Source organism: Podarcis tiliguerta (genome assembly GCF_965153285.1).
Source record: "Podarcis tiliguerta genome assembly, chromosome: 1".
In the NCBI taxonomy this organism is placed as follows: domain Eukaryota; kingdom Metazoa; phylum Chordata; class Lepidosauria; order Squamata; family Lacertidae; genus Podarcis; species Podarcis tiliguerta.
In genome coordinates this window covers 51,827,155-51,841,852 of record NC_139534.1, presented here as the reverse complement: position 1 = coordinate 51,841,852, position 14,698 = coordinate 51,827,155, and the positions used below count along the sequence as shown (strand labels likewise).

At 46.0% G+C, this 14,698-nt stretch overlaps 2 protein-coding genes across 4 annotated transcripts in view; one reads left to right on the top strand and one right to left on the bottom strand.

Moving 5' to 3' along the window:
- CDK5R2 (cyclin dependent kinase 5 regulatory subunit 2) overlaps nt 1–14,698 on the top strand; it is a 40,329-nt gene that overhangs the window by 13,041 nt on the left and 12,590 nt on the right. Inside the window, exon 1 of one of the 3 annotated variants that reach the window (XM_083441556.1) lies at nt 7,121–7,261. The exons of 1 other annotated variant lie outside the window; for it this stretch is intronic. The gene's annotated coding sequence lies outside the window, so the exon portion shown is untranslated. Of the gene's footprint in view, nt 1–7,120; nt 7,262–14,698 lie in introns of those variants that run through there. One more of the 3 variants, XM_083441555.1, reaches the window with a different exon arrangement.
- On the bottom strand, nt 4,796–7,076 carry LOC310678143 (A-kinase anchor protein 4-like). Its single transcript, XM_083441527.1, has one exon. The coding sequence runs from the start codon at nt 6,677–6,679 to the stop codon at nt 5,090–5,092; it is 1,590 nt and encodes a 529-aa protein (XP_083297653.1). The 5' UTR covers nt 6,680–7,076; the 3' UTR covers nt 4,796–5,089.

Here is a 14,698-nt window from a genome sequence, read left to right as displayed (position 1 = left end):
AGAGAAAGTGGGTTTTCCCCAGCCACTTTGATCTAATGGCTAAAACTATTTCTTTCTTACCTGATTTGGCCACAAACCTGAAGCCTGAGATACAGGGATGGAAAAAGACACAGGGATCAGCCAGTCCAACCTCTGTATTTGTATGTAACAGTGATATAATGAGAGCAGTGTGGCACCATATATCCACAGCATGGCTTACAAAAATGTGTCACATTTGCTGACCAAAGGGCTGTCAAGGATAAACTAGAGACCCTAAAAGTCAAGAAGGAAATTTCTTCCAGCTATGATGAACTACTGACATTGTTTTGCTGGGGCCTGGACTTGCTATTGCTCTGGAACCTTACAACATGCCTCCGTTTTGCTTGTGGCTCACAGTGAGGAATCTGTTGAGGCAGATAGTCCTATCTTCAGGCACAGAGGAGGGACTCCTTTGATTCCAACCCCACAATTCCACGAGCGGAAGGATTATTTGTGGAGCAGGCTGGGAGATCAGGAGCTAGAATGAGACCAGAAAGGTCATGCCTGATAGTGGCATTGTTTTGGACGGAAGTCATTGTCCATATTAACTTGGTAATGGGGAAACCCCTAAAATCCTCAGATGCTCACACCATACTGAGTTATATTCCAACACTGTGGGCCTTGACAGACGAGTTACGTAATTTGATTTTGTATGCTCTGTCGGTGGCCAAAAGCTGGAGTGTACGTGTCCCCTGATTGCTCTGTGGTTGGGAGGCTGAGCCACTCTTGCACCATATGAAAAAGCTATCTTCAGCTAGCATCACTAAGAGAATAAACACTCAGACATCTGGGATGTGTACTTGTTTGCATGAAGTACATGCCCAGCAGACTCTGTTTGGACCTATCCCAGCTCAACCAAACCCCCTTTCCCTTTTTACTTTTGTTCTGATTGTATTTATTTAACTGTATGGCACTGCACTACAAATGACTATTATCTGGTGCTGGTGTTCCACATTGGCAAAAATGTGGGGCACAATAAAATAATGTTATTGGATACCTGGCATGAGGATGGTCTAATCACAAAAGGCAGAGGGAAGAGGTACACTAATGAAACCAAATTTCTAGAGGGGCACAGAGGTTTCTCTCTGTGTGTTTTTTTCAAACAGAGCAGGAGTGGCCCACAGGCCTCCATCTGACCCTTGGAACTCTCCCCAAGCCAAGCCCCCATCTGCCCAGACCACACCCCCTCACCAGTATTTTTACCTGTCTGGAATGCATCCTTGAACTCTGATAATGCCCCTTGCTTGCCTAGATGGCAGATACAGAGGTGTGTGTAGATACTAACCTACCATACACAGCATTCTCCTGATCCACCCAACTTGTGTTAACAAAAGAAAGATGACCTGACTTGTTTTTGAGAAACCCATGCTGGTTCTTAGTAATCACAGCATCCTTTTCTATATGCCCACAGACTGGCTGCTTAATTATCAGTTCTACAACCTTTCCTGGTATCAATGTCAAGCTGACCGGTCTGTAGTTGCCTAGGTCTTCCTGACTCCCCACCCCACCCCGCTTTGAAGATGGCAACAATGTTTGCCCACCTCCAGTCTGCAGAGGCCTCACCTGTTCTCCAGTCATTCTTAAATATTATAGACAGAGGCTCTGACATTATGTTGATAGCTCAAATGTTCAGGTATCTTATTTTTTATACAGTATTATGAACCCTACTATTCAGAGATCATGACCTACACCAATCTGGTACTCACTGCTGATTACAGTATAGCAGATCATAAACAAGGGAGAGCCTGGCGTGGGCAAAATCCATAGTGCATGCTCAGACTGCAGCACACGCACAGCAGTATCCTTTCAAAACTGCCATGCAGGCATAAACCCTATTTAGGTGCTTACATTTTGGTGTATTTGTGACCTTCCATGCACTTGTGTGCATGGGTCAAGCTGTATGTGTGAATGCATGTATCCACTCAAGATGTGCAGCTTGGTGTGACGATCCCTAGTTTTCGTGCAAACACACCTCTGCAGAGACACCTCCCTTGGCCTCTTTTGGAAACAGAATACCAGGCTAACTGGGTTGTGGACTGACCCAGCCAGGAGAGTCCTGTGTCCTTCTGCGTGCTGGCAAGCTAGGTGTTTGTATATCTGTAGGGCTCATGCACCTGCATGCGTCTCTTTGTGTTTTGCTGGGTGCATTTACATGTCTGGGTTTTTGTTTTGTTTTGTTTTCGGCGTGTCACTCATGTCTCCAGGCCCAGCTCACTCCGCAGGAATCTCTAGCCGCCGGGCCCTGTTCTAGATGAATACACTTGAAAGCATTTTTTCTCTCTTAGCTACTAAATTTCCCTTTGAGAAGAAAGGAGTTGGCTCACTTCATCTTCATTAGTGTCGGGGAGCATTGGGGGGGGGGCTGCTTTTGCTGCAGTGCCACCCCTTCCAGCCTCTCACTTAGTCCCTCCCTCCTGCCCTGAGTCACTGGCCCTTTGGATATGGGCTTCCACCCAGGAGGAGGCTGCTTCCTTCCCTGCACTGACCAGCCTCTCATTTTAATCCAAAAAGGACCATAGAGGATATTATAGGATATCCAGGTTCATGGCTTTCAGTTCACCCTTTCATACTAATTGTAATTATTATTATTATTAGTAGTAGTAGTAGTAGTAGTTATAGTAGTAGTAGTAGTACACCACCCTTCAGCCGAAGATCTCAGGGCTATTCACAAAAGAAAAATACAAAATGAGAATACAAAACACATAATAAAAACAAAAAACAAAAACTCCACTCCACAAACAGATTTAAAAAGCCAGAGAATGTTAATCAGCTGAATGCCTGGTTGAAATGTTTCCGCCTGGTGCCTAAAGATATATTATGAAGGCACCAAGCTGTTTTGATACTTTGCTGTAGAACTTCCAGAAGTTTATTTGTTGGTAACTTTGGAAGTGTTACCATTGGCTTTGTTACACCTCAACGCTTATAGTTTGTCATACCTTTTGTGGATGCAGATGCCATGGTTCATGAGATAGGTGCTCTAGGAAGATTGTCAGTTGCTGTTTAGGAAAACGGTTTCCGCACATTGACTTATGCCAACCTGTTTTGTCTACCTATATATTTCCCCCCATTCCAAATCGTGCTGTGTCGTACAAGTGGAAATTGACATAAGTGATGACTTTTCTTCTGATTACTACAGGAACTGTATAAATATGGGTATTCATCAACACAGAATTCTCAATTGAGATTGAAACATTAAAATCTTCTCCAGCCCCCCAAAGCAAGAGGATGACACAAAAAGGAAGTCTCTGTCAAATCTCCAGTGCTCCCCAGAAGTCTTGGAGAACAGGATACATCACGTGCTGATGCAGTGAATTCTGGGAGTTTGTTTCCTAATTAAATTAGGGGGAAATAAATCACTAGTGCTTTGAAAGACAAAATATTAAGAGAATCAATCAGCCCAGTTAGTCCCTTCTGTTTGTCTACAAAGGAATCCTTGGAACTCTTTAATGAGTAGGAGGCAGTGTTTATGATGTATATGAGTAGCACAGGGAATGTGATGCACTGATTTATAGATGGTGTGTGCATCTCAGGGCCAGAATAAGTGCAGTGTGAGGATACAGGTGCCTGCGTTGCATTTGCATTTCCCCCCACTGTGAAACTAAATGTGAAGCAGATATGGGAGGGGCAGTTTAGATCTGGGAAAGGGCAGGAGCATTAAACTCCCCAGCCCTGCTGCTCCAAAGAAAATAAGAACCCACCCCATAAAATTAGAGCCCCTTCCCCCATTTACTTTATGCGACAGCTTTCAAAAGAAAAAACTTAAAGAGATAGGCATATTTTCCTGTAGTTCCCTCCTCCCTCACAGAGCTACAATTCCATGCGCCCTTAAAAACTACAGTTCCCAGGATTCTTGGGTGTGTGTGTCTGTCATGTGCTTTAAATGTGCACTGAATGTGTTTCACATGTACAGTGTGGATCTGCCCTTGACTTTCAAGTGACCGCTGTAGGCTTTGACACTGAGTGGCATTTGATTATATTTCACACACATCCATGTACTTGGCACTTTCTTAGGCCTTTGTGCACCAGAATTGTTGCTGCAATGAGCTCATTGGCATTCTAGGGGGCACACTTTTTTATGCCATTGGCTGCTATGCTCTTTGCACGTGAAACTCTGTAGGAGCTGCTTCTGCAGGGGCTCCTACACCTACTCTCCGCGCCCCCCTGCAGCTGTGGTATGTGTGTCCTGGCACAGATCTCAGACATGTCTGTGGTTCACCCAAATTCCAGCCACAAAGGAGAGACCATGAAGGAAAGAGCACCATCCGGCTAAATGGATATGAGTGTTAGAAGCGAGGGAGGGCAGGAGGGGCCCTAACTGATCTCCCATTTATTCAGAGCTCCTCTCATGCAACCTTCGCCAACCCTGGTGCCCTCTGTTTTGAACCACAACTTCCATCAGCCCCAGCCAGCAACTATTGGGAGTTGTGGTCCAAAACATCTGGAAGGCACCAAGTTTTGCAAGGGCTGCTGCCATGTTTAAGGGTAGCATTTCAAACTCTAATGCAAAACAAAACATTGACCTGATTGGGTTTCTGGTAGATTTAATCCAAATGCGCTTTTGATAAGCTGGGAAGGGCTAGCTGAAACAGGGGCCTTCCTAAGATGTACAGGATCGAGAAGAGGATGGTGGTGTACTTTCTAACCCTGCCCCACCTACCAGAAGAAGTCCTGTTAGTCACAATTGTTTCTTTGGGTAACACCTAGCAACTAGCTGACTGTTACCGGTCTACTTTTGTTAAGCCTGGGTGAGGGAATTAATAACAGGGCCGCTCTCCTCTTCTCACTTTTTAATGTTTGCTTTTAATCGATGATCTTGCCCAGCTACCGTTTTATCAACCAGTTTGAATTCATGCCACTGCTGCTTGCAGTGGGGCTGTGATGATGGTATCTAATTAGCTAATACCAGAGCAAATGCCTTTAGTTATGAAAAGAGAGATCATCTTCATCACAGATTCCATCAATTGGTCGATAAATGTGCTCGAATCCATCTTGCTCCATATTGTCATATGCATTTGATGTTGCTATGTTGGTTCTGGTTTGGGAAGCTCCTTCCCCACCAAGGCCTCTGCTTCTATCCCCTGTTTTTGTCCCCGCAGTTCTCATCTAGATTTAAGCCAGCCTCGTCCAAAATCTTCTGGACCATAGACATTATGAGGTGTCCTTTATCTTTCAGGCTGTCCGAATGGCAGGGGTCTGCTTTTCTGTCACATGACCTGTGTGAGAATTTTGGGCCACAGCTCCCCTCCGCCCTGTCATAGTCACGGGGAATGTAGCCATATGAGGAGGTGTTGCATTCACGAGCTCTACAGTCTTTGTTCTTTTCGAGCAGGTGCTGCTGTATCTGCTGCAATGCTGTTACCAGAAGCTCTCTGGCATACAGATCCAGGGATTGCTTGTCCGGCACCTTGGCTCCTGCTGGAAAATGTTTCCTTGGGCATGGGCCACCTGCTCTTTCCTTTCCATAGTCACAAGACTCCCTTTTCATGGATGCAAACTGCATGCCCTGGCTGCAATGGCCCCGGCCCCCCGCTGCTTTATAGTTTGCAAAGGTGAAGTTTTGAGCTCTGTACTGCTTATCGTCTCCCAAGATGAGTTTAAACAAGCGCTTCACCATGACTTCCAAAACCTCCGCGGTCTTCTGGGTTCCAGCCTTGTAAAGGTTCCTCTTCAGTCCACAAACAAAATCAGAGTCTGTCATGAGCGCCCCTGTGATGTTGTGCAGGTTTTTCATGGAGGAGTCTATTAAGTCTGATACGATTTCCCTGGTGTGCTTCATAAGTACCTCTTTCAAAACGGCACATGCTGGCGGAGGGTGCCTACCTTTCTGGACTCTCATGGTCTTCAGGAAAGACAGCATCATGTCTGAAGCAACCTGATTTGCATACACCATCATCCCTTTGTTTATGGAAGTCATGTCGTCTGCTTTCCTTTCTTTGTCCATATACATGGCTTCATGTTGCTTGAAGTCATTGTGGTTTGCCATGTCCCCTGAAAATGGGTCGTCCCTCTTGATATCTGGAGGCGTCTTGCATCGTTCCATATTCTCAGCTATATTCACCTTGTTCCTGTTGCTGTGGGGGCTAATGATATGGCGGGTGCATTTCCCTGAGCTTTCCCATTTCTCCTTGATCTCCTTGCGTGTCATTTCAACAACTAAGTTGCAGAGCTTATTGGCGTAATAGGCAATGTCATCTGAGTTCCCTCCCTCACTACCGGCGCTGGAAGAAGTGTTGTTGTTGTTCCTGGATGCCAAGTCAAGTACCTTAGTCTTGCGAGGCTTTCTTAAGGATGTCAGGGCATGCTGGAATCCAACTGCATATTTCTGGAGGTCATTGTTGAGCCAGCTGACAACATTGTCATCATCAATGGAGCCTTGCTTGAAAAGGCAAACTGCTCCCTCGGTATTAAAGCAGCTGTTTTGCTCATTGTCCTTGATTATGATGACCTCCCTCTCTTCCATATTCGCCAAGTCCAGCTCATTGTCAGGGTCAGAGATGTTCTTGGATCGACCAGTAGCTCCATCTCTCTCCTTTGAGTTCAGGTTGGCAACGTCGACAAAGCAAATCACTTTACGTTCCTGGTCTTTATGTGTATCAGGGCTGTAGAGGTTTATCTTGCACACACCAGCCTGGCTGCTGAGCCAGTCTACTTCCTGTGCCATCTTTGTTGGTTACAAGTAGAAATGGATCAAGAGCTGTGCAGTGTTCTTCTTCCAGCTGAGCAGCTTGGATGACCCGGCCAGACTTGGGATGTTGCCTCCTCTTAATCTTCCATGCTCTTCCTACCTCCAGGTGGTCTTCTCACTTATGTGGACACATAACAGCAGTGGTGACTTCACAAAGCATCAATGTTTTCCCACCAACCAGCAAAGAGTTGCCAAATGCTTTAGCAAGAGTGTGTCTTTCCACCACTACTGTAACCAGGGCTGTAGAGAGTCTTTCTTTTCAGATGAGCTGCTTTGGTGACCCTGCTAGACTCAAGATGTTACCTCTCTTATCTTTCCATGCTCTTCTGCCAGCAAGGGACATTTTCACTTGTGTGGACATGTAGCAACAATGACATCACAAAGCATCCAACCCACCCACCCACCAACCAACCAACCAACCAACCAACCAGGGAGGTGCCTGTGTTTTAGCTTTATAATTTTCTTAAACTATTATCTAGATGAGGATTAAGGCAATCCCTTCGAGCAGTCAATTTGATGACCAAGAGAATAAGTGGAAGCATGTGGATCTCTGAGCAGGTAAGAAAGAGACCCACTAGGAGGCAGACCCAGTTTGTGTGTTTGGTGGATCCACATTTCTGGTTAACCTGGTACTTGCTACTTTCAGAAAGTTTGTTTACCTCTTTCTTTTTGTGGGAAGGTTTCCTACATCTGGAATTCAAATGGAACACTTACATTGGCTAGACAGTTCGTTCCACTTTCTGTCCTGCATTAATAGCCCTCAGGGGTGACACAATCCAGACTGAAATGTGTTCGTAGAATCAGCTAGGAAAACTTTCACATCCAGGTCTGATGTAAACTTATCCAGAAGTAAGCAACACTTCATTAAGGACAGCACTGAACTAAAGTTACTCATCACTTTTTGCAATCATTTTTGGCATTGCTGGAAAATGCCTTCTTTTTTGACACTATGCAAACATGTTTGCTTTTTGGTTAAAATTGCTATCATTTCCCAATACTCATGGCCAGCATATACAGCCAAATCCAATTGGTTGCTTTTACTCCCATGATTTTATTTACTGGTGTCGAAGAACATCATAATGTCAGATGTAATACTAAATAAGCATTTACATATATAGTGCTTTGGTAAGTGTTCAAAGAGCTGGGATTACATTTTCTTTTAATCTTTACAACCTATCCCTGTAAGGTAGTAGTATTATTTCTGTGTTGCAGAGGGGGACAGAGGCTGAAGGGGAAATTCTTGCTCAAGGCCACCAAATGAGCTCCATGGCAGAAGTGAGAGACAGACCAGGTAGTGTTCTGATGCTGTTCTGCTCATTACATGATCTCTGATTGGCCTGGATCACCCACAGGGAAATTTCTGTTCCAGCAAAATTGTTAGATTCAGTTGCCAGAAGCAATCACACCAATGTGATATGTCTGGCAGCCATCCCATGGTAAGCCAAAGGACACTACCTCCACCCCCCGGATTGAGCCCATTTGCATTATATTTTGTCTCATCATTCTCCCAGCCCCTTTTGGGCAGCCCCTTCCCCAGTGCATTGGGAATGGAGCAATTAGCATTGTCACTGTATTCCAAGGATGTTGCATTTGCTCATGGATGATTTCTGCTGGATTTGCTGCTCTCCGCTCTTGAACAGACACAGGTGGGCAGGTCAGCTGTGAACCAGATTGGACAAAAAGCTTAGTCCACATCCCAGGTTATCTGTGCAAGTGGTCGCTTCCATGCCATATGCTGGCATGCTCTAATCTTTCAAGCACAGGCTTTAACAAAAAGGAACCAGCCAGCTTCCACAAGGCGAAGGGAATAAAGAAGCCAGAGAAGAACAAGCCTGCCTCCTGGTGGCAGATTCTGGGGTGGTACCCAGCAGCAACATTAAAATGAGCTCTGAGGCCCCATCAGCTTTCACCAAACTGATGCCCCCCAGATGCTTTGGACTAGGACAGCCATCCATCACAGCCAGGCACTAGGTTGGCAAGGCTGTTCCACTGTTCTGTACTCCAGGGGCTGAATTTCCTATTCCTCTGGGATTAGATCCTCCTTTGTTTTGCCCGGCTGATGAGATTTTATTAAAATACTGTACTCTCTGGCCTTTGGCAATATCCAGGTGAGCATTACTGGCTCACGGCACCATCTCGTACCTGTCTCAGAAGCTCAGTGGGGCTTAACTCCCAGATACACAGGTATAGGCTTGCATCCTGAAAATGTAACATAGAAGAGGAATGCTGCCATTCCTCAGGAGAATTGGAAGGGATGCTGTGGGACCAAAGTTCAAATCCCTACTGGGCCATGAAGCTCACTGGGGGCCCTTGGGTCAGACACAGCCTCTGAGCTTAACAAACTCGCGGGGTTGTTTTGAGGATAAAATGGAGAGGGGGAGAATGATATATATCATATTAGGCTCCTTGGAAGACAGGTGGGATATAAATATAATAGGTAGATAAATGGGCATAGCCAGGATTTATGTTGAGGGGGGGGGGCAGAACTGAGCTATCTTCAATATGATTGGTCAGTTAACTGAAAAATACTTAACTTTATTTATTTACTTGATTGGGGGGGCAGCTGCCTCCCTGCCCCCTGGCTATGCCCATGGGTAGATAGTTGGGTAGGTAGATAGGTAGGTAGATTTGAGATAGGTAAGTGCAGAGAGATTTAAGGAGCTTCTTTCCCTGCCTCCTGCCCACCAATATTATGTGTGTATGGCCCGGCTGTCTCTCTGCAGATGCTTCAGGGTGCTCTGGTTTATATTTGATATGCAATGTTGTAGCACTGCAAACAGATTCTGGGTATCTGTTTAAATTCTCAGGCTGGGATGGGTGGTGGCGCAAAATTGCTGCTGCTTTGGCTCTTTGTGTCAGGCCAGTGGGTCTGGTCTCGGGGCGGGTGTCACATTCCTCTGGCAGCCACAGACAGAAACTGGGGTGGGGGAGGTGACTTAGTCCGGCTCCCCCTCTGTGTGACAGAGCAACATTCTGTCTGGTCCCAGCCCCCACTTAAGCTGCAGGTGTGTGGGTGACGGGCGGGCAGCTCTCCCACTGACAGGCAAGGAGGCTTTGATGCCAGGGGCTGGGGGAGGAGGCAGCCCATGGACCCGAGTTCCTTTCCCATGGGCCTACGGTAGCTTTCCACATGCACCCTCCATCTCTTCCCATGACATAGTTTGCATTTCTCTCTCTATCTTATCTTGCTCTTGTTCTCCCTCCCTCCCTCTCTCTGTTCACTCCTCTGTTCCCAGCTGCGCCCCGGTTGTTTTATGGTTCTCAGCCCTGGGCCTCCACTAGTTCTCCACCTGTGCCCCCACCAACCATCCTGCTGAAGGAGGAGATGGCAGGTCTCCTTGATAACAGACAGGCAAAACAAAGACCTTCTGTGCCATGATGAGTAAGGGAAGAGCAAGGAGGGGTGCGGTGAATGTCTTGTACACACCGGACAAAGAGACCTGATCAGTAGATTTGAGTGTGTGCATATGATGTGGGATTGCTAAAATATTGTACCTGTCATTTCTGGAGCTGACATATACTGGGCTGGCTGGGACTCTTGGTGTGTGTGTGTGTGTGTGTGTGTGTGTGTGTGTGTGTGTGTGTGTGTGTTGAGGGGCCTGCTTTGTACACACAGGTTAAAGTGTTCCTCAGCATTAACTACTTCATGCTGATAGTGAATCATCAGTTGTCTTCTCTGCTCCTGTTGTTGCACTGTGCTGCTCTGCTCTTCCTCTAAGACAGCCAGAAATGGCGGCTGTTGGAAGTGCAACACCGGACTCAGGATAACTCACAGCCCGATGTTACCATCCAAACAAAGGTATTTCCTGGCCAAATCCCAGAGCTTTCTTCCCAGCGATCAGTTCCATTCAGTGAAAAGTAGTACTGAACTAGTGCTAACTGGCCTTTGAACACAGTTCCAAAACGGAGGCGATAAAACTCTCTCCACCCACTCCCCTTCCTCCTTCTCCGCAGTGTTTAATATTCCTTGCAATGACAGATTCCTCTTTTTATTCCCCTCCATGTTCTGGCCAATAATCTCTGAACAAGTGGCAATTATTTCCTGCCCAGCTGTCTGAAGGTAGCAGCCTTGCTGTCGATGCCAGCAGTAAAATGCCCTCTAAACCAGAGATGGAGAAGCTCTGGGTCTCTAGGAGGTATTGGAGTACAACTCCCACTATCCCTGACTATTGGCTATGCTGGCTGGGGCTGATGGGAGTTGGAGTCCAACAACATCTTGAGCACACTAGATTCCCCCTACCTGCTGTGGACTCTGGGAAAGACTGACACCAGCAGCTCCTGTAGCATATTAGAAGGGGCTGGTTCTGTCTAGCCCTTTCCAAGGACTCTTGATTCTCCCTGGTGCATGTATGTAGAAAAAGTGGAGAAGAGGCTGGGGTCGAAAATCAACACCCATCCGAAGACTTCCCAGCTGGACCCAAGCACAGCCACGGATCCCCGAAACAACCCCCCCCCATTTATGCCCTGTAGCCATTTTCTCCCAGGGCTCTTTAATGATTCCCTGTCCCACAATATGAACAGCAAGTCAGACTTTCACAGAGCCCTTTCCCCATCATTAGGAACCTCAGCTGATTATTCCTGTGAAAGAGTCAAGAAGGGGGGAAATGGGTGTAAACACCTGAAGGGCCTAAAAGGTAGGTGCTGCCTAAGCTGGTCTTTCTGTTTTTGTTCACACATGCAGTTACTGTTATTTTTTCCTGCCTTGCTCCACTGGATCCAAGAACACCCCAGGGCCCATCATTTTATCACTGCTATGTAGTGTGCTGATCTCACGCTGATCTCAGAAGGGGCAGCAGAATTGGGGCAATTCATGGTCCCCTTCATATAACAAGCACAAGGAAAACTTGGTAGCCTTTCTCCATTCCAGAAGGGAAGAGATACATGGACAAACAGAGACCAGCATACAATAACAACATACAAAAAGCATTGTGGATTGGTCGTAGATTTAGTGTCCCCCTCTGGTGGCAAGAATCAGAACTGTGAAGTTTGGCTTGGCTCTTATCCAAAAACTTCCGTTTCTCAAATTAGATACACACACACACTTAATTTTTCACTTTTAGAGTGCAAGAATAACAGCCATTCACCTTCATAAGATGCCAGTTCCTATGTCTGTGAGTGAGTCTGGGTGAGTTAGTTCTTCAAGGACAGGTAATTCTGTTGCAGCTCTGCAAGATCAGGTGAACCTGATGCAGAGATGCAGCAAAGCTATTCAGTTCCAAAGCTGAGGTGACTGGAAGGAGGTGAGTCCAAAGAGAGGGAGAGGGGGGGAAGAGAGAGAGCGAGAGCAGGAGCGTTTCATGGTTCAATGTATGTATTTCTAACTAGATACCAGGAGTTCTTCCATGGCATGCTAATGTGCCTTGGTGCAATCCTTGGGAATTAGTCCTCTAAATGAATGGATGGAAAGATTGCTGGTCGTGGGCATGTTCATGGGAGCAGAAGATAGGCAGACACATGCTCACCCCGCTTCCCTTGGCAGTGAAAAATTCATGGTTATTACTTACGTATTACATTTTAACCCTATCCTTCCTCTGAGCAGTTCAGGAGACCATACATGGCTCCCCACCCCTAGCTGGTCCTCACAACATCCCTGCGAGGTAGGTTAATATGTGAATGGCTGAAGGCCCAGGGCTGAGTGAGGATTTGAACCCAGTCCTAGTCTGACATTCTAACCACTACATGGCACACATGTGAGTGCTTCTGGATTTAGTTTCCTTTGGTTGAAAGGGCACTGGAGACTTAAGGAGCTTTGTAATGTTTGCTTCATTTGTAGAGTATACATACATAGAGGAAGACAAGCTCCCAAGTCTCATACAGAGAAGTGACAAAGCCTGATGCTCTACCCTTGCCTCTCTTCACACCCTCCCTCTGTCTCCTTTTTGTCCTTCAATCTCAGCCAATGGTTTTACTTCTCAGCTCGGTACATATTGTTGTAGGCCCCATCCCTGTAGGGTGAAAGATGCACATTCAGGAAACATGCATCCACAGTAACTAAAGGATATTAACATACCATACTTTTGCCAAAAAAGCCTGGCTTCTAGCCGGATGCTATTTTAAGCAAACCCCATCCACTTTAACTAGGTCTTCACAAATATACCCATATCTCCATGCTACAGCAAGTGTTTAAGTTTATTTAAACACATTATCATTAAGATATTTCTATGGTTACTGTGGTACCTCGGGTTACATACGCTTCAGGTTACAGACTCTGCTAACCCAGAAATAGTACCTTGGGTTAAAAACTTTGCTTCAGGATGAGAACAGAAACCTTGCAGCGGCTGCACAGCATCAACAGGAGGCCCCATTAGCTAATGTGGTGCTTCAGGTTAAGAACAGTTTCAGGTTAAGAACGGACCTCCAGAACAAATTAAGTACTTAACCCGAGGTACCACTGTATTACTAATTTTTAAAAAGTGAATAATATTAACTAGTACTATTTAATGATTAAGTTTGGTAGGCTTCCATGCCTACTCAAGAATTCTGTATATCCCTGAATCATTTTCATCATCATATTCATACCCTGCCCATCTGGCTGAGTGGCAGGAGGTTGGACTAGATGACCCTTGGGTACCTTTCAACACTATGATTCTGTGATTCTATGTAAGTAATACCTTCAGCGGGGGTAGACAACATGGTGTCCTTCAGACATTGTGGACTACAACTCCCATTAGCCCCAGCCAGCATAGCCAATCAGACTTGTAGTCCAAAGCATCTCTGGAGGGCACTGCATTTGCTATCCCTGATCTTTCAGGTAGTTAACGTTTCCACATTATGGTGTTGTTTGTTTGCCCTGCAGAAGAACAGAGTAGTTGCTGAGGGATCTGACTACTTGTCGAGTTCTTTTAAATTGCCCCCAAGAGATCCAGAAAAGGTTGCTATGAGATAAACTACCTAGGCGATAACTACAGAAGGCTGCTTCTGTGTTATCTTTTCAGTGTGAATAATGGTGAGGATGCAGCGCCACCTGTTGAGCATATTGGATTTTACAAGTACCGGTATATAGTTAGCCTGAAGACGAGGGAGCCCAGATGAATCAGGAGCTTTGCAAACACACTCAGGGGGACAGGAGTAGAGAAATAGCCCATGAACCTATGACTACTACCATTAGCAGAACTGAGGCAGGTGCTGAGGGACAGGGAGCAGTTGTGGGGGGTTCATGGACAGAGCTGTATGTATGTGCCATGCAACCTACTCCTCAAGCAAGCTGGCTGTCCTCATGTGCAGCAGAGGGCGCCACTCTATTGGGGAAGAGCCTTAGCTCAGTGGTAGAGCATGCAGGCTCAGTCCCTGGCATCTCCTGAGCTGCAGTTCCTCGAGAGTAATCTTTGCGGCCACATACTGACAGCTGGCAGACTTAGAGGGTATGACGGGTAAAACCACAGACAAAACTATTTTGGATTAACTAATCCAGAGTGAAAACTGCCCTGCTTCATTGTTTACCATGCTTACCTCTAATTAGAATTTCCTTCCTGTGAAATGTAATAAGCGAATAGAAAGAAAACCTGTCCAGTTGATGCTGACACAAAACCCCACATGGACACTATGTAAAAGAAGATCAGTTTCACCACAAGCCCCCCCCTCTCCCCCGCTCTCTTCTTCCCCGAGCTTATACTGTACACAACACTAATCATATCAAATGTAGCTGATCTGTAGAAAAGATTTTACAACCTGAAAAAACGAGAGAATGCATGTACTTTCGTAAACCAAGAAAGTATTTCAATAGAAATTATAAAAAAAGAATTTCCTTCCTAGGCAGCTCTAATCAGAAATAAGCCCTGATGGGTTAGGTGTGCAAGGTGAGGCTGATGGGTTAGGTGTGCAAATCTCCTCCTACCAATTGCAGTGCTCTGTGCCACAGACCATACTGTTCCAGAGGATCTCCAAATCCTCTGGAAATGCTTTTAGGGAGTACAGTGGGGATGCATTAAGTAAGAGGGGTCCACAAAGATCAGGTGTCCTGCCTTGTGCTAAAGAGAAGCACTTCCAAAGGGCCAC

What these genes read in the sequence shown, in the direction of transcription:
- LOC310678143 (XM_083441527.1), bottom strand. Translation starts at nt 6,679, where the DNA reads ATGGCACAGGAAGTAGACTGGCTCAGCAGCCAGGCTGGTGTGTGCAAG.